This window comes from Esox lucius, chromosome 22, assembly GCF_011004845.1.
Source record: "Esox lucius isolate fEsoLuc1 chromosome 22, fEsoLuc1.pri, whole genome shotgun sequence".
Classification (NCBI taxonomy): domain Eukaryota; kingdom Metazoa; phylum Chordata; class Actinopteri; order Esociformes; family Esocidae; genus Esox; species Esox lucius.
Window position 1 is genome coordinate 14,467,925 of NC_047590.1, and position 20,710 is coordinate 14,488,634.

At 42.6% G+C, this 20,710-nt stretch overlaps 1 protein-coding gene across 1 annotated transcript in view; it reads left to right on the forward strand.

Annotated features, from left to right (window-relative positions):
* The first annotated feature begins 10,866 nt into the window (after window positions 1-10,866).
* The window catches only part of LOC105023143 (Krueppel-like factor 7), a 35,696-nt gene continuing 25,852 nt past the window's right edge, over window positions 10,867-20,710 (forward strand). The window contains exon 1 of the mRNA XM_010892098.3: window positions 10,867-11,266. Within this exon, the coding sequence (XP_010890400.2) occupies window positions 11,165-11,266 (102 nt within the window). The 5' untranslated portion in view covers window positions 10,867-11,164. The remainder of the gene's footprint in view (window positions 11,267-20,710) is intronic.

Sequence of the window (20,710 nt, forward strand, 5' to 3'; positions counted from 1 at the left end):
GGGTAGTGCGCTCCCTTTGACCGGCGCTTAAAGGACCCCGGTGGGAAAGTGATGCACTAGGTAGGGAGCAGGGGGCCATTTGGGATGCAGCCCTTGTTTGCCAGGAAGGCAGACAAGTTGTTTTAGGCTCAGGATGGGAGAGCGAGGCAACGTATTCAAGCTCAGGGACGACAAATTGAAAAGGGGATTTTGTAATGTGCTGAAAGCGCGGCCTCAAATCAAAACTGTCTTAATAACCCTGCAGCTATTCGCCTCATTATAAAGACAGCAGGAGATGAGCCTGTTATGTAGAATGTCTCTATTTCCTGGGGGAGAGCATCCTAAATTACACACTATTACTTATATTAAAGTGCACTACTTTTGACCAAAGACCCATATGGGTTTATATAGGGAAGAGAGTTTTATTTGGAACGCTGGCTCTCAGGGCTAAATCAATAGTTTAATCGAGTTAGTTTGTTGTAGAACACGTTAGCCTTAAAAGGACCTGTTGTACTGTACATTAACATGGTCATTCACTACAATTGTGTCCTTTGACATTTATCTGTTCAGCTACCAGACATTCTACATGTTAGACCAGAATAATGGAAGATGTATCGTACATTGTCCCTGCATAGAAAGGGAATGACGAAGTGTTTCCGTATCAGGCAACAGAATATCTTGAGTCAGTTAATTAATTGATTAAATGATAGTCACGCGATTATAACTCAAAGTGTATTTCAAGGGATAACGAGATACAAAATGCTCTGTCTAACCATGCTATGAGAAACGCGATGCCTTCCACCATCTCTTTTGCTCGAAAGAATTTTGCCCGGGCCTTGGCCTCAACCCGTTGGACTAAACTGAATTTTGGCCAGAGGTGTTTGGAAAGAGATTTCACGGTGTGGAACGCTAATCGATAGTCATCAGTGGTTTTATCTGAATGGCTAACTTCTGCACGGTAGAGATTGGAGACTTAGGTGAGGTGGGTGTATACGATCATTGCGCGTGGAGAGGCGAATCCCCAATCAACCGTTTCCGTTGGAGTTAGTGCGTCTCTCTCTCTCCAGCTCTTTCTCTCTCTCTATGGTTTATTTATCCAGATAAGGTTCTATGAACCTCACAATATTAGTGAATTCTGAGACTCAGTGCTGGCATCTGTTAATGTCAGCGGTAATCATTGTCACACGTTTCATACCAAAATGAAGTGTATATGTGAAAAAGTGGACAACAAAAAGAGAGAGGACAGATGGAGGGACAGAAAAAGAAAGAGAAAGAGAAGCGCTGGCACTCAAGAGTGGTGGAATCTGAAAATCAGACAATTGCGAAAGAAGACACTTTTTCCCGCAAACCATTTTCTTGTCCACCTTTGAAGTGGCAAAGCCCCTTGAAAAAGAATAGGAGAAGCTCCAATATTTGGCACAACAAACGTGGAGATGAAAGAGGTTCACCAAACCCCATCACCTTTTGACCTTTATCTAGCAACAAATCACAGATCAGGTGGCGCGGGGAGGTGGGGTGATGCCTCCTTCTGCTCCAGATGCTACAGCCCAGCCACCCCTCCCCCTTCTCTCTCATTCTCTCCCTGTCTCTCCTTCTTATGGTGAATAATGTGCAGATTAAGGACGTATGGGGACTCAGGAAGTGGCCGTGTATACTGCTGGAGAGGTCGGTTCATTAAATTGTAATAGCAATTGTAGCATGTGATGTGGTTGTGTTCATGAGGTTTGGCAGTGAGTGATGTGTTTTTTTTTTTTTTCGTTTACACATTTTGGGGTCAAAGCAGGACACCCAGAAAGCAGTGGCTTGTCAGCCACCTGGAGAGAGGACTTATGGGAAGTGTTGCATCAAGAGGGCAGGGGTTCTCCACCTGAACCTCAAACGGAACGTTTTGCAACCACAACAGGACTTCATTTAAAAAGACATTGTCAGGCATTTCTACAGTTTTACCGACAGAGACCGTAGTGGAAGATTGAGTTTTTTTCCAGAAAGAGCAGTGAGACGGATTTAAACCCACACTGCAGTAGTACATGGGTACGAGGGGTAGCGGCGGTAGAACGCTGGACCACCCTAGGCCCCTGAAACAAGGCTTTCTATTGGACAAATTCAGGTAGGTAGCATCCCAGTGTTGGTCATGATTAGTTTTGCAGAGGCCAAAATGCTTTGCAACATAATCAATGGAATGAATACATCCAAGATGTAAACGGTTCCAGCGTCAACATTACAAATCTCTTTAGCAAATAAAAACGGAGCACTGCGTCAGCTGATCCATGACTAATTACCCTAATGACTTACAGAATCTAAGGACTGTGTATCAAGACTGTTGCATCTTGAAACCTCCCTTGGTAATTTATCAGTAGTCTTTATCCTTGCTATTATCATTACTATTTCATCATTGCCGCAAGCGTACTTAACAGATGGGGAATTATAAAGAGTACACATTTCGTACATATCTGTTCCCTCTATCCTAATTCACAAAATCACATTATGAGCATTACACATCAAAAAAAAAAGGCGACATCTAAAACGCACGCTTCGGTCACAGCATGAACTGAACTGCATCTGCAGGAGAGGGTTTTCTCTCCGTCTGCACGGCAACTCTGCTCATTGATGCAGGAGGTGTGCCGTCAATATTGGACCATTCACTGTGAGTGAGCAAATCTCTCCTGACGCAGACAGCTGGGACGGCCACCCGGGTATCCGCCGGGATTAAGAGAGGTAGGTACACACATGAATATACAGATGCAAGTCATGCAGATTCCTCTCGCACGTCCGTGTCTGGGTCCCCGACGACCCCCCCCCCCCCCCCACTCCCGTGTTCACTAAACAGCAAGCTACATTTCAGAACTAGCCCACGGGGCTCTGGTCAAAAGTAGTGGACTAAAAAAAGAGTGCGCCCTATAGAGAATGTGATGCTTTTAGGAACACAGGCGGAGGCGATCAGGAAAAATCGAAGGAGATCATGTCGGGGAGGAACATGAATAGTAAACAGCTAGATGAGACACGGTCAATATTCAAAGGAATCGTTTATATACACCAACTTAGAATGCACTGCAATTACACACACTCTGACTTTCAAATTAGAGCATCTATCACTGATTTTGTGTTAAGGACTGAATATCTGTCTAAAGCAAATTCAACCAGTTTCGATTCACTCAAATCGCATCCTGTAGAAAGTACTTTCCACAAACCGTTCAATTAAAAGCGCTCAGGGCAGATCTCACTGAGACCATATTTGAAATCCCATGATTAATTTGAGAAAAAACGCACAATCATCAGCATCCTATATGAAATGGAGTTGTCCCATTAGGCTGTTTAATGGCTGGACTAGCTACTGCCTACATCGGACGATGTGCAGGGCAGTGTCCCTTACATACGCACTTCCCCTGTGTTTCTGGAGAGGTTTAAGATACTGATAAATGGGTTATTTGTTGTAGGATGCTCAGGGTCTCCTTTTCTCCGTCTGTGAAGGTCAATACCTGACAGCTGCTTGGTTGTGAATGGTTGCCATGGCTCCCCACAGCCTGGCCTAGTTTATCTGACCTCTTGGCTTCTCTTTTATGCCCACTCACCACATAGAAGCCGCAATCAAAAACACACAGCTCGATTCACACGCGCGCAAATGAGATAGAGAGGGACGGCACACACACACACACAAGCAAGCATTGTGCGTGTCACATGCACGCTCGCTATGATAAGCATGTGCTTTTGACAAAGCAGAGACAAACGTACCACACTGAGATACACACACACACACACACACACACACTCTCGCCATCAAAAACACTGCTTCATTTTTGACAAGATAATACATGGCTTTCAGCTTCTATGAATGCCGTACAAGCTTTATTCATGCTCCAAAACCAAACGGCTATAAGAGTCTCCTGGTTCTCATCACACCTTGTCATTTTCGTGTCATCGAGCATAAGACAACTCATGAATGCCATTAGAAATTTGCCCATTGGGAATTCAAAGCCATGACATGATATAGTCGCATCGGACCCCTTCAGTTTCCCAACGTTTTGCTGTTTTATACAATTCATAATTAATTACATTTACTTTCTTGCCATCAATCTACACACAATAGCTTATAATGACAAAGTGAAAACGTGTTTTTAAATTTTTTCCCCCAACTGATTGAAAATAAAATATGAAATATCTCATGTGCATACAGTGAGTGTTCAGACCCTTTATTTAGTACTTTGTAGAAGGGCCTTGGCAGCAAACAAAGACTTGAGACTTCTTGGAAATGCCTCTAACCAGCTTTGTACACCAGGTTTTGGAGCAGTTTTTCCCATAGTTCCTGGCAGATTCTCAAGCTCTGTCGGATTGGATGTGGAGTGTCAGTGAAATGCAATCCTCAGGTTTCCCCACAGATGTTCAATCAGATGTTCAAGTCTGGGCTTTGGCTGGGCCACTCAAGGACATTCACAGTCCCGAAGCCACTCTAGCGTTGTCTTAGCTGTATGCTTTGGGTTGTTATCAAGCTGAAAAATTCATCTTCGTCCAAGTTTGAGAACCTGTGCACCATGGATCCTGGTTCTTCCTTCTCCGCAGAGAAACTCTTAAGCTCTTTTAGAGGGGCATTAGGTTCTTGGTTCATTACGTGGCTTTAATTCTACTCTGACATATGCAAAAACCAAGTGTGTGAAGCATGAGACTTTATGTAGACAGATGTGTTCCTTTCTAAATCATGCCCAATTAATTGATTTTGCCAGAGGGGGTCTCCAAACCAGGTCTAGAGACATCTCAAGGATGATCAAAAGACACAGGATGAATCTAAGCTCAATTTGGAGTGTCATGCCAAAAGGTCTGAATACTCTTGAACATGAGAAGTTCACTTCATTATTTACAATAATTGGCACGAATAACTAAAAACGTGTTTTTACATTGTCATTATTGTGTGCTGATTGATATTGTGTGTAGATTGAATATACGTAATCAATTACAAATTCAGTCTATGTCATAACAAAATGAAGAAAAACATGAAGGGGTCTGAATACTTCCTGAATCCAGAGAATGACAAGGCTTAACTGAACCAAACATCCTGACGGTCTTTCAGGCTTGGTAACGTTCAGGCTTGATGAATGGATGGTACCTTTAGCAATGGTCAATACATTATTTTTAACAACTGTACAACAGCTGGACTGAAATTAGATATACTCTAAATGTTTTGATTTAATAGAATCCATCTGATATTGGATGAATTATGGTAGATCGTTTTTTGCGAACAAATATTAAATCACAATTATCATGATAGGTCAGTCAGCAAGACTTTAAATGCTAGATGCTCTGAAGATGGAGAGCGTCAGTTTGTGGCTTGAGAGGAGAGAAATGGTCCAACAATGGAAGATGAGGGTTAAATAATGAATGGCGTTAGGGGATTTTGGTGGGAATTATTTATCAAACGTTAAAAAAAAATAAGAATTAGTTTATTTTCTTATTGTATCAGGTATTTAATTTGTAGTTTGTCTAAAACATAGGATGATTGTAGGATATGTGCCTAACAAGCACATTCATTGGCTGTTTTTTTTCCATACATAAATAAAGGGTTGGAGAAGGGCTTTAAAAAGTTGCTCTGTCTAGACCTGAGCTCACCTGCTCTGTCTAGACTCTGCCTCATTCATTATTAATTACTTTGACTGTCACATACTCTTACATTATTGAAGAAGTGTGTCAACATTTTTGACTTCATAATACACTGATGACAATATCAGATGTAATGTCTATAATCTGGGTTTTGATATTCCGAAGGAAAAAAATCTGCATTTATATAAAATTCTCTTTTCTATTTTCTGCTGCCATAAATGCTAATACAATGTGTTTTATCACTGATTGACAACACTGGGGCCATTTCAGCCTGTAACAGGGTCCATTTCACAGGAAATTACAAACGTTTCCAGAGTAAAATGGAAGCAGTCAATATGGCACTTCACGTGTACATTTATTTTGATTTACAGGAGTATTTCACCCTCAGTGGACCTTAGGTGATGTGTATAATGTCTTAGAGATTCCTAGCGCATTTACATTTGTTTCACACATAACTGGCCAGAAAGAGCATGGTCTCATGTTTTTTTCATTCCAAACAACACGCTACTAAATCACAGTGTGTGATTTATAATTATAGTCATGTTTTGAATACACAACTCAACACAATGACTTGTCTTCATGACAGTTTTATCAGGACCAAGACAGCAAATAAGTAACATCATTCTATCGATTTGTGCCTTGATTCTTGTACAATAAACAGAGTCTGTAGGAATTGATGTAGTGTTTATGAGTAATGTAGGTGTAGAAGCTGCAGTAACTTTTGAGATCAGTAGCTAGCATTCATTACATAAAACAAATAGCTACACTTTTTAGCTAGCACAATTTTACTACAACATTGAACCTAACCCTTCTTGATACTGTTCTGGCAGTCTGGATGAAATTAAATAATAAACTCTTTGTAGAAGAAATGGTAGCACCAAACGACAAGCATGGATTTTATTTTAGAAAATATGTTTTCCAAATGTAGCAGAAAACAACACAAAGATGTAGCCATTCTTTTTAGGTATAGCTATTTAAAACAGCAATTGATTTAATTCTTGCGTATTGAAAGCTGTGCCTCTGGGATTTAATCAAAATCTGCTACTGGCCATCTAAAGTATAACCTACTCTTTTTTGATATGGTCGCCTTGCTGTTATTATGGCTATTGTCTGAACATTTAACTAAAAAAAGGTGACATCATTCATAGAACGATCAGATTTAGAGGAAAGTTGAGAAAACATAAATTTGCTTGTCAAAATGAAATCATAATTGGAAAAAGTTAATGCTATTGTTTGTTGGCAAGGTCTGAGCGGGATTAACACCATTCTGTTTACACTTTGTATGGGTTGTAGTGATGGGTGCATTACTGGCAATGAGAAAACAAACCACAAAAGAGCACTTTTCTGTGTTTGCTTGTAGTTACAGCTAGGCACAGAACTCCACATGGGCATTAGCAACATTGGTGTTTAAAAATTAACAATTGTTTAATTGTCTTTTTCATCTTCCAAAAATAATTGTTGTATTTTTTAATAGCCATTTTGTTGGCATTGTATCTACGTTTGCTATGAATTCTGGAACTTGTGAGACCAGACAAAAATAGACCAGACAAAATTCTAATTGGTAGATTGTGTTGAGATGTTGTGTTTTGACACAAATGTATCATTGCTTATATTAGTAATTAGTACATTAAGTAGTTGTGCTATGGTTAATTTTTAAACTTAAAAACTATGTTGTTAAATTTCTGTTGTGCTTTGAGACACAGACCTGCTCAGCCAGTGGGACCCATGTGGGACCCCTAGCCAAAGGATATGGCTGTCTCCAAAGACCCCTAGCAAAAGGATATGGCTGCGCACAGTACACAGGGGCTAGAGTTTCATGGAGACAACCTTGACCAGACTGACAGGCCCACACCCAAACAATTCTAGAAAGAGTTTGTGTCACGCTGTCACTCCCTCTCTTTCCCAATCACTGGGTTTTAATTAGTTTTAAACAGCTGGCCTCTGAGACTTTGTCTAAGTTCTGTTTCCGCTGCGTCTCCTGGCATAGGAAGGACCAGCGCAGCACTAAATATCACCCAGCTGAGAGGGCAGTTTCTCTGTCTCTCTCTCCGTCTCCCTCCCCCTCCCTGGTTCTCTCTTTCAATGACTGCGGGGGAGACTGAACCCCACCAAAACGTGTAACATACTGTTCATTAACTATTTTCTCAGTTTGTCTCTCCCGATCTCTCTACTGCCTCCTTCTCTTCTGCGTCGTTGCTCAGATGAATAACGAAGTATAACAGAGAGGATCTTTCTGGCATACAGCAGCCAAGCTCTGAGAACACAGTGCGGAGGTGGGAAATCTGAGTTTCCAAAGGGCCGTGTTCACAGATTTTATTAAATGAAGTCTTGGCTCGAAACTGCAAAGTGGTAGTGCCTGTTTTAGTTATGTGCACACAAATCCACAGGCCAAGCAGACCTCCTAGTATAACATGATGTCGCTGAACAGTTTCCCAGAACCCAGCGATGAAGAATCCCTTTAGTAAAGAAAACATTTTGTTATCCAGAAATAGGTTGAATCACATGGCCTCAAACAGGCATAAAGAGTGCTACCACACTAATATGTACTGTATATCGGCATGTAGAACACTTCCTTTCACATTATCTGAATTCTCATTTACAAGGATGGACACACCACTGCAAACGTGATATAATTAGAGCATAAGGCACATGAGGGTGTGGTATATGACCAATATACCAATGGCTAACAGTTGTTCATATGCACAATGCATCGCTGTTCTTATGGCAATGTATCAGAACCCTCAAGTCAGAACCCAGTCAGAACAGTAAAAACAATGTCAAATGTTTTCATAAATCATGGTTTTCAGCCAATCTGGATTCGAACATCCTGGTTGATAGTTACATTTTGGTCATTTTAGCAGACAACAGCGCATCCCATAAGAAAGTAGGGTTATTAATTGGCTTGCTTATGCGCATCATTTCAGTGGGTGCCACGCCGTCAGCAGCTGTACTGACCCAATGCTTTAACCACTGCCTGGGCCGTCTGCCTAGGCAATAGACAGAACCACATCAGATCAGTCCAGATCACGCCAATGAACGCGTAACACAGAGGTCCCTATTCCTCTTTGACGGTTCAAATACCTGAGTGGGTGAACTCCTGCCGATGACACTGCCTTAGTAAAGGCCAAGGGCATCTGTCATTGTGCTCCCTGGCCCACTAAAGTCTACAGAAATTGTTACGATCCATCTTCCTCAGTAAACGCGCTGTCTGTGCATCGGGAATGTGATTAGCAGGCCTGCTGCCTCATATTCCAATTATGGATCGCAGTTGTTCAATTATTTATACTGTAAATCAGTAACTGCCAGGTAAAAGCAATGTCAGCATCAGAATACGGAAGTGTGTGCCCAGGATAATGGTGGATAGGTGGGTGGTTTCTTTTTTTAATCTATCATATGCATGCACCTGCAGAGTCTCAATGGGTGACATGCACACCAGGAGTCTCAGCGGGTGACAAAAGCTTTAACGTTAGAATAGCAGCTTGTGTCAGTTTGGATTTTACTAGTAGGTTACGCAACGTGGGCTGGGGTGATACAGTGATACAATGTGTTCTGGTTGTGTGCATGCGTGTTAGTGTGTGTGTGTGGATGATACTGCCCCCCCAACCCCCCCCCCCCCACCCACCCACCCACCCCGCACGATACGCGTACCAGGGTCATCACTAGCGGTTGTTAAATATTTACGTTTCCGTCAACTGTGCAGAGATAAGTAAAGTGTGTGTGCATGTTGTTCTTCCTGGTTGTAGTGGTGGTGTGTACACCTCATTTACAGGTCAAACGTGTGTTTGCATATGATATATCGTTTGTATTCCTATCATCTTATCAGGGATTATTCTCTCTGGGTGCACCCGCAGGGAGAAATATGGAAAGGAGTTAGAGAAATATAGGGGAGAAAAATTATCTGTGTGTGTGTGTGTGTGTGTGTGTGTGTGTGTGTGTGTGTGTGTGTGTGAGAGAGAGAGAGAGAGAGAGAGAGAGAGAGCGAAAGAAAGAGAGAGCAAGCATGTCCCTGTTTATGTGTGTTTGTGTCTCTGAGAACATTTTTGCGTGTCTGTGTGTGTGTGTGTCTGTGTGTGTCTGTGTGTGTGTGTGTCTGTGTGTGTCTGTGTGTGTGTGTGTTTGTGTGTGTCTGTGTGTGTCTGTGTGTGTATCTCTGTGTGTGTGTGTGTGTTTGTGTGTGTCATTCGGTGTCTAGGAGAAAGAGAAGACAGTGTCAAATGGATAAATGTCAGGCAGTGCTTCATCAGCTCGCAGCCTGCTCTCCCTCCCCAAATGCCATGTGTAAATCGCCCATCCAGGGCCATCAGCCAGCCTCACGGAACACCCTAATGAGATTACAGCTCTGCTTCATACTACTGTGTGTGTGTGTGTGAGTGTGTGAAAGTACCTCAGTATAGACTGACACAAATCCCAACCGATAATCTCTGTTACTAACACTAAACAAGACCTGGTGAAAATATTTTGAGGATCCCTGTTTTAAGTCTCCAAAGTCAATATATGTTTGCATTATGGACAACCTCGGTCTCAGCAGGACTTTCAAGTAAGATGTCAATATTCTTGTCTACAAAGGCTTTAGGTTGTTGGGGTGAAAGGTTGAGTAAATTTACATGGGGAGTTTTTTTTTTCAGAAGAGGTTGTACGCCAAGCCCTTACATGCAATGATCGGCAATTGCCTAAAGAGTTAGCTTGTTGATAGAAGGCATGTAAAGACACTTAATAGCAGTTATGTTGTCGTATTCACTCAATAATTGTCCAGGCATGGTTGGATTGTTCTGGGTCATTCATACTCTCCAAGTGTGGTAGGATTGAACCATCCTTCAGGACTGTACTTTTTGTCTGAAATTCTTTGGGCTACAACTTTGGTCCCATTTCAGTCTGTGGCTAATGTGAAGGGATATCACTGAATGTGGATTTCCTGCCTATTTGAGGGAATGCACAACGTGGCTAAATGTTTGGGTCCTGAGATCTTGCAAACTGGAGGAAATATAGTAGTAGTTGAGTAACCTTCCCGTGTCTATATAGCCTCCCATAAATAGCTCACCTTTCAAACCCATATATGGTTTGAGTGACAGTAAGCGGGAGCGTATTGGGGTCTATTGTTTTACATAACTCCTCCTCTTTACCAACTTTACCCTGTAAAATTGCACTTTGGGTGTGCTCATCAACCTCATTTACCTTATATGGCCCCGCATGAAGTTGATGGAAAGCATTACCACGCCCCTCCACTCGCGACCCTCCTCCCCCTTTGGCTCGCGAAGCGTGTACTACCATCCTGGCGGACTGTTTGCCTGCTGAAACCGTGCGCAGGGGAAAAGCATCGTGGGGATGAGCGAGAGAACTACCTGCCAATACGGATACACATGGAGCCTCCATCATCACTGCAAGTTAGCAGCTCACACCAAGTCTAAACTATTTCGTTAGAGTAGCCTACCCTACAAATAGTCAAACTAAATATTTTCTCCTTTTTATGCTTCCATGCATAATATTTCCTTAATAAGAGGGCTATGACCATGGATTTGGACGTTTGATTACGCAAAGACGGATTTTTTCTTTCGTGGCACAGTCTCCTTTCTGTACTCTATACACTACACAAAGCATCACCATGGACGTTTTGGCGAATCACGGTATTTTTCAGGAACTCCAGCTTGTGCATGACACCGGCTACTTCTCTGCGATGCCTTCGCTGGAGGAGAACTGGCAGCAGGTGACTATATTGTTTCAGTTACTGTAGCCTAACTGTAGCAATTCTGCTCATGATGGTTTGGCGATAATGCCGCAGACGTAAACTCGAGTCACATGCATTTAGATGGTGTCAACTTTCCCCCACTACCTCGCATCTTGAGTTCAGAGAAAGACAGAGAGAGATATAGAGGCAGAGGGGGAGAGGGAGATTTAAAGGGAGAAAGAGGTTGACTAGTCTACATGTAAGGGGAACTCGTATTGACGAGTGCTGTATGAAAATGAAACTGCTGCGCTATTGCAATTAAATCTTACACCAAGACTATTAAATCGCGACTGATATATTATTATTATATTTTACTAAGAATTTTAGTATGTTATTAACTTGGAATGAAAATGTAATAGTTATAATGTTTGCAATGAAAACTTAAGCATGTTGGTGTTTTAGCGGAGCGCAGATTGTTATTCGTTGCGGCGGCTGTAGCTACCTACGGACCGGTGCGCATGGCCTCAGCTGTCAAAAGCGAAGATAGAAAAGCGGTCATAATTTGGGCAAGAAAGATCTAGATGTTGGAATAAGAAAAACATGGGATTATAATTAAATAATGCATCTCCTACCGTCAGATTAGAGTTCAATGCATAATATAATAACGCAGATACATGCTTGCAGTACGAGATAAGAAAGAATGGTCTGTAAGATTATCTGAATGTCTGCGTGTGTGTGTGTATGGAAATGAAATCCTAGGGTCTAGGAGTCAAGCTTTGGGTTTGTTTTAATCACATTGGGTCATATTTTGTATTTCCACAAGCTGATTTGTAAAATGTGAGTCACGCCGACAAGCTAGATTGGATCCACATGGTGAAACTGGCACTGCTTGGCTCTCCATAGAGCTGCAGGCTGTAGCCCTTATTCAACAATGATCATGTGTTGTGGGAAGTATTGTTTTCCCTAAGCAGGTCAGAGGGATAAACGATAAATGTTCTCTATCTGTGCATAAAGTCTCAACGTTGCTTGTTTTGCGCGGTACGCGTGAGGACATTTAAAAACGTGGTTGTTGCTATGCCGCATGCAATGCAATCCACCTGCACTGGATTTACGCGGTTGGGGTTGATGACAATTTTCCCCAACAGCATCACAGAGCTGCAGGAAACAGCAGTCCATGTTTATTTAATGCAGGTGGGCCACTTTACTCAGTGAGGAGACCACGGAGTCCTCCGGTGTGTCCGCGCGTAAATGAGGGGTTTGTGGTCGATCGTTGGTCCATGACTACGGTTCAAATATCTCTTGTCGCTTTCTTAATTGGCTTCCCGCTGTCAAATACTGCAACATCCAGACTTAACTCAAGATCACTGGCCAGTCACATACCAAATATTACCGCAGATGATATATATATATATATATATATATATATATATATATATATATATATATAGATATATATAGATATATATAGATATAGATATAGATATACTGTGGTCATTGAGGAATGTATCATGATTACAGTATCATGGACCTGCCCTGACTTGGATAAATACAATCCTGGTTAAATAAGGCAAAGTGAAAGCCTTAACCACAGTTGCAAACCAAAGAGACAGAGACAAGCCTTTGCCTATTGTACTTAAAGCCTACACATTGAGAAAAAAAGTTCCAAAATGGTTCTTTGGATTTTCCTTTGGGGGGACCCTTCAAAAATGATATTTTTGTTTTCCAGGTAGAATCACTTTTCTTTCAGGTAAAAGCCATTTGGTTTAAGGTAGGCCTTTTTGGGTTCTATGTGGAATCACTTGGTTTATCTGAAATCAAACCAATTGGATCAATGAAAGAGCCCTTTCAGAACCTTTTTTCTAAGCATGCATGTTTGAGAACAAAACATATATCATGGTCTCAAGTTGACATGCTTAGATCAACAAAGTCAAGACTTAACAGTTATAACACGCTATGGTGAAGAAATCTGTCTCTGAAGCTGTCGGACACCAACAACAATACAGTTTTAATGCTGTGATATGCAGTTGAGATTGGATGCATTTACAGAGGCCAATGTGGATATGGATGAACCTTGTGTGTAGGCAAGACAACACTGGTAGCGATGTTTCCTGGACTATGGGGCATGAATCACGTGGTCATAGAGTCAGCTGGTGGACCTAGACAAGGTGAGAGGGATGGAGCATTGACAACCTGCCATAAAGGATTCATTTTCCACACACACAATCTAAGAGCACATTGCCTGTATTGTCACAAGGCTGACCAGTTGACACTGGATCGTTTGTTGACCATTTTTAATTCCCAGCATGCCCAGCTGGTTTGTAGACTGGCCATTGTTCACCTCGGTCGGACCTTGTGGCATTGTTGTAATACTACACTAACAAAACAAGGGCTGCTGACATTGACCTACAGAGGCAGCGTCTGCCCTCCAACGTTCACTGTGTCCCTCAAAGTTCACTCTGGGTGTCTGTAAGTAAGCAACATTGGCCAAATGGCACTGTATTGGAGTATCAGAGATTTGCTGAATTTCTAATGGATTGAAAGATTTTGTATGAGCTGAGGGTGTTTGTGTATTTGTGCAGGTCTATGTTTGTACCTATGCCTGTGTTTGTGTGTATGTCTATGTTTGTGTGTGTGCCTGGGTTTGTTTATGTGTTTCTACGTTTGCGTGTGTCTGTGTTTGTGTGTGTGTGTCCATGTTTGTGTGTCTATGTCTGTGTGTGTGTCTGTGTCTGTGTTTATGTGCCTAGGTTTGTGTGTGTGTGTGTGTGTGTATTTGTTTGTGTGTATATATGTCTATGTGTGTCTGTGTGTGTCTATCTGTGGTTGCCTATATTTGTGTGCCAGATGTGTGTGAAACCCCAGCAGCCTGGCAGGCAGCGGTGGTGGATGATGAGAGGAGATAACCGGAGGAGAAAAGGAGGAGAGGAAAGAAGGAGGAGAGGGAGAAGGAGGGAGGAGAAGAGAGGAGGACAGTGAGGTGAAGTGCAGAGCATGCATATATCCTCTACTGCAGGGTTTCACATTTCACAGTCCACTGGGCCCAGCCTACAGGAGCTGAGAGATAGAGAGACAGAAACACGGCGAGCTGAAGTCAAAGAAAATCATAATATCCTGAAGAGTGAAGAGACACACTTGGGGGGGGGGGGGGACTTCTCCTTCGGCTGACCAGGGAAATCTGCCCCGGAATATTTCCACTGCCCTGTTAACCGTGACCCTGTCTTCAGCCAGCTGGCTCTCTGTGTGTGTGTCTGTGAGAGAAAGTGTCTTATGTAATCCTCTGTAGGGCTCAGCTGCTTTCCCTCACATACGCTGTAACATGCAGACTGGAGTATGAGAACCCCACCCCCCCAGATTGCTCATATGGAATGGAGAATGGTCCCCTATGGGATTGCCCCAATCATCAGACAGCAGTAATATAGTTCTTGTATAGGAGGACATACACACGACTGCTTCCTGTCTAGGTTAGTTATGTGGACATGCTCTCTCAGGGCCAGAAGAATGTCGTCTTTCTGATAGGCTCCAGTGGCTCGCGGATGGTTGCTATAGGGAGATGGAGAGGATCTATCCTAGTGGAATTTTATGGCTGCCTCAAACAGGAGATATTGTTAATTTTTTAAATATATAGTTAGCTTTAAAAACAGGATGGCAAGTTTACAGTTACTAACAAAGGCTGTTGCATTCTAAGAAAAAGCATTGTGGTTAGATGAGGAAAAGATTACAATGTATCAGTGATGGAAGGACGAAATGTGGAGAGAAAAACCATCTGGGAAATCATCTGGCTCACTTGTCTTCATTGATGATATAACTGCCGAAATAATGAATTATGAAGTGTATAGACACATTAAGTTTGCTAAAGTACAAGTGAACGCCTCCAAACTCATTGGACAGCAGATGCAGCAAGACAATGACCCCAAAGATATTGCCATAGCAACTAGGTCGTTTTTCAGAGCCAAAAAAATTTACATTCTTGTCTGGCTGTCTCAGTCTCCAGATTTAACTCCAAATGAACATACCCTTTATGCGTTGAAAATCTGATTTAATGCAAAAATATCTCAAAATATACAACAATTGATCAACACTGAGAAAATGGTTGCAGAACAGCCGGTCTCAGGTGCTGTCAATCGGTTTCAGACTACTTGGACCCTGCGTGCAAAGGATATGCAACCAAATACTAACATAAGGGCTGCAATTTGATATAATTTTCATAGGCATTCAGTTCCAATGATTTTGGTGCCATGAAATAGGGAAACTATTTATGAAATGTTGTCATTCGTAAATACTGAAACCAATCTATACCTTGTTGTGATTGTTCTATTGTCATAGAACCAAAAGAAAAGCATCTATACAGTCCCAAAGATAATGTATATACATTATACATATAAATTATTATAAGAAATCAATATACTTTGAAATTACTCAAAAAAATCTCAGCTGTATTAAAATTATAATACACCATACTTAAGGTTTCTCTTCTGTGTGAAAGTCGCTTATAATCATCTAAACAAAAGCTAGACAGTCAGTGGGCATTGACAGTTCCAGAAAAGTGTATTCTTTTATTTAAAAATATTGACTACCAGAAAATAAATGAAAAAATCTGTTCATCCAATCTTCATCAAATTGAAGACGGAATGTGAACCCCAGGGGAAAATTTATTCGACGTCCCCGCACAAAAGGGGCCATCTTTTCTTTAGATACTGTCCTTAAAGTAAGCTACTGGTGTTACAAGAGTGTTCAAGCAGCCAACCATTAAATTATATAGCAATTAATTCAATTACATTTTAGTTTTTTGTCCATCTTTTTATCACCCTCTAAATATTTGAGATGTCATATTAAAGATTAGGGCCTCGTCTCATCGCATCAACCCCCAATGGTCTCTGGAGAAGATCAGGACAAATGTCTTCCAAGGAACCTACCGCCAGTCTCCATATTTTGGTATCATGCTGCCCACCTCAACCAAGATTGACAGGAACAAACCATTTTGGAGTAGAGAGCAAACGACCACAAAGGCAACAAACGTGTCACAAGGAGCTGGCATGTCAAGTCTGTCCTGCCTGCCCGACCTGTGAAGTGAATTTGCACCACCATTTCTGTGATTCTAGTATGCCACGACCAGGATATGAACTCGGGTTGCAATGATGCAACACCATTGCCCTACATATTCCGATTAATTTCCCAAGTGAGAAAACCCAGAACTGTTGTCGGACGTGCAATAACTTGAATGATAAATCACTTAATCATCACTTAAACTCAGACTCATCTTCTGATTTAATCCAAATCTCCACATTTGAAAGTAATGAACCGACATAATAGGAATTCTGACATCTCAAACGAATCAGTAAGAAGGGAGAGGCTGGGGAGCGAAGCTTTGCTCCAGTCACAAAGATAATCATCATGTTGATGGATGGAGGATGGAGAGGAGCGAGAGCTAACACCACTCATGACTCTGGTTTATGAAAAGGAGCTTTGTGTTTGGTTGAACATCAACTCCCAGGAATGTTTTCTCAGAAACCTTTATCTTACAATCAAACGGCCAGTTCTCAGAAAAAACAGCAGAACGGAATTCAAAAGAAAAATCGAAGAGAACATGTCGGCCTGGACCCATTCTCACAGTCCTGCGTGTTGGTTTTCTGTGGTGCCAAATGAGAATGAATCTCTAATAAAGTGCTATTCTCTATTCTACGGGCTCACACTTTGCCGCCGGGCCATACACTGACATGACAATTAATAGATATAGAGTTAGCTAACACAGACTTGTCCACCAAGCTAATCGAAATCATCTAACATTCAACAATAGTGTTCAGAGTGAAATTGAATCCACCTACAGTGACTGACAGCGAGGAGGTTCTTAATGAGATTCCTATTGCACTGGCAGGGAGAAAAATAACACGCATAACAGCGTTTTAGAATGCTGTCGTTAAAAGCAGGCCCTCATTATTCAACTGGCCCTCCACCGCCCTGTTGTAAACCATCGCATCTCTTTGGCGAGATGTGTATGTGTGAGTGTGTCTGTGCGTGTCTGCTTGTGGAGTGTCAAGGTCACCCCCGGAACACATCTTTTAAGTGATCGGACCACAACACACTTAGCCGGGCCCCTCTGAGTAGGCGCGCTCGTCATTCAACAAGTGAGCTGATGATTGCGAGTCACGGCTGGGTGATGCATCGGAGAAGGGGCCGGCGGAGAGGTGAAGCCTCGATGAAGGAGAGAAAAGGCGGGCGGGGGGGGGAGGAGACGGGGCCTTCATTTGTCTGGCTTGTCTCGTTTCGGAGGAGTGACAGTCATGTCAGTAGCACCCACGTGGAGAGCCGACAAGTGTGTGGGGGTTTGGGGGTAGAGAGAGAGGGAAAGAGGGAAATCAGAGGGCGAGCAAGCACATCTTTATGTATGGGTTCTGTCATCTCCGTGCTGGACTAGCACATCCACCATATCTGGCAACCCGGGGGGATTTGATTAACAGTGGGGAGAGGGAGCCATTCATTTAATATCACACCAGACTCACACATGGCCAGGCAATGACTTTCACGTTATTTGAGCGGAGATGGGAAGCTGCTACATTGCTTTAGAGTGATCCGACATGCCTCGTCGCAATTCATCCTGGCATGGCAACCGCTGAGCGAGGGGGAGAGAAAAGGCCCAGACATATTCGACGTGTCCTTAAAATTGGGCATTTGGGCATTGCTTCCATCCTCCCGGTTCTGTCTATTTCTCTCTTTTTCTGTCTGTCTGCCAGAAAGTCTGCCTGTCTCACCCACTCAGTGTCAGATAGGAGATGGAAGAGTATTCCTGGATAGTCACAGTGTAATAATATTAATCATACATACCCCCCATCCCACCAGTGCCTCTGAATGGTATATAAACACAAACTAGCATTAAAACAAAATAACAAATACCCCAGAGAAGGCCCGTTATTGCAGTGCATTTTTGTAAAACAACAGTGCATTTCTTTTATTCTTTTTCTTTTCTTTTTTTTTTTTTTTTTTTACAATTGAACGCTGTGTTCTAAGGCTGCATGTTACTTCACTTGTCCTGCTCCTCGTTGACCCCAGAGACACATTGATGGAACATCCACAGGAGTCCAAGTATGCAGATCAAGCGCCAACTGTCTTTGACAACATAAAATCAACCAAGGTTCTCTCTAGCAACACCTGTTGCTAGGCAGCCGGCACAGAGCACCAGGCGGGCAGGATTAGGCTCATTTGTTTGTTTAGTTGTCGGTCTAATCCCACCTACCCATGGGACATCCAGGTCTGGAGAATACGGAGTCATCTGTTCCCCGAGCTGATGTTGGTCTTCTTTCAGAGAGGCACAAGCTGTCAAATTTTAATTTCCTCATTTTGTATTCCATTCCTCACCTTTCTGGTCAAGTGCATTGGAGGATCTAAAGCCTGTCCTCTGAAAATCCTTCCCAAATGGTCCCTGAGAGGCAGGGAATAGAAGGGGAACGACTTGTAGCCTTTTCATATGTAGCCAAAGAGTCCGACACAACAACGAGTTCTCCACTGGGACGCTGAAGGAGAGGTCAGAAGAAGTGTGCTTCATTGGGGAAAAAGGTCCCATTGTTGGCGCTCCCAGAGACAGACAGGGTCCTCAATGGGGCGTGGAAGGAGACACAAGGAGAGACAAGGACAATTTGCCAAGTGTAAACACTGAAGGTTGTGTTTGTCAGTGTCGCACTCATCAATCACAGGCCTAAACAGCCTTACGGTGACAGCAGCAAGGACACACGTACAGCTCCCTAAAAGGGACATATAAACCAGGGGAGTGTCAGGGATGAAAACCCAACCAGAATCATCAATGTCTTTATTTACCTAGCCTGGGCCCAGATCCATTTGTGGGGGTTTGGCCAACTCTCTGTCTTCTTTCCATTAGTAAAAAAAAATGGTGTGCCTTTGCCAGGCTGTCATTGTAAATAACTATTTGTTCTGAATTGAATATAAGGTAAGTCTACAAATATCCTATAAATCTAATAACTCAAGGGTGTAAAAATGTTTGTTTTATTTTGCAAGCATTTAAATTCCATTTTGAATTCAGTTGAGGAGAAATATGAAAGTATGTACACAAAACATCAGGTGACATAAATAAACCCTCATTTATTTTTTTGTCCATGTGAAACAAAACATTGCAATTATAACAGGGCTACAGGGGGTCAGTTCTGTTTATTAGAGAAGTGTGACTTTGCATTGTAGGGATGTCGCAATCTGTCATGTGGTGTTCGGTGAAGTCGTGGCGTTTGCTATATGATGCTGAAGGTGTACTCGTTTCCAGTTACCCAGCAAGAGGGTAAGATGTATGGTTTAAGTTAAGGATTTTGGGTTAGGATCTGGGTAAAGGTTAGCATTCAGGTTACGGGTTAGAGATTTTTGTATTTACAGGAATTTTTTCCCCACAAAGATAGTAAAACAAACATGTGCTTGTGTGTGTGTGTGTGTCTGCGTGTGTGCCTGTGTGCCTTCAGCTGTGTGGCCCAATATGCAAACCCAGCAGAATTTCCATATGGTCTGAGTAATCGTTTCCTCCTCTCCAACACGACCTGGCCGCTTTCCAGTCAGAGAGTGTGTCAGGACCTCGGCGTTATGTCCTCTCCCCATCTCTCCCTGTTTCTTGCTCCCAGCTCTAGTGGAACAGACAGAGGTAGGCTAGTGCTGAAGAAAGTGATGCCTGGACTTTAGCTCAGGGAGGTAGCACTAGACCTAGGTTTAAAATGATCGTTCTCATTGAGGTTTACGGAATACACAGACACTGTAACAAAAGCACCAATGGGCTGCTACGAATAAAGGAGAGGGGAGTGGCCTTGTCGAACGAACACAAACTCGGCCGGTAACAGCTAAAAGTCTTCAGACCATCCCCAGTGATTTAATGAATTGTGGGTAGAATCATTTGTCAGTGTCCACTTCTGACACCCATGGTTTTGCACAGTATGGCTGATCTGTTTCACTGTTATACCAGTACGCCGTTGATAGGATAACCTTCAACCTCTTTATCTTATTCACTGTCATCTCCTCACACCGGTCTGAACAAATCTATGACAAATCTATGATGTTCCGTCTACAAGGCAACACAGTGTTTCCTGTGGCGCCGCTTCTCCCTTAACCACCACTTCCATGTACACTGTTGCCCTAGATTGGCCATAAACATCTGGTTGTAAAAAAATAGCAAATTAATTACCAAGTCAAACAAATGACTTGGGTCGAACATCGGCCGACTCAGACAGTTCCAACCCAGGAAAAGTTATTTGGGTCGCTAGCTATTTTAGTCCTGGTGATGTTTCCGGGATTACCTCAGGGAGAAGGCTGTGTTTCATAAGAGAGACCATCAATAATTTTGGACTGTGTGCGTGTGTGTGTGTGTGTGTGTGTGTGTGTGTGGGTTCTTGTGGGTGAGAGAGTTTTGTAGGGGGGAAGGAGGGCTTGTGTGTGTTTGTGTGGGAATGGAAAGAATGATTGAACGACTGTGTGTGTGTGTGCATGTTTTGAGGGCACAGACTT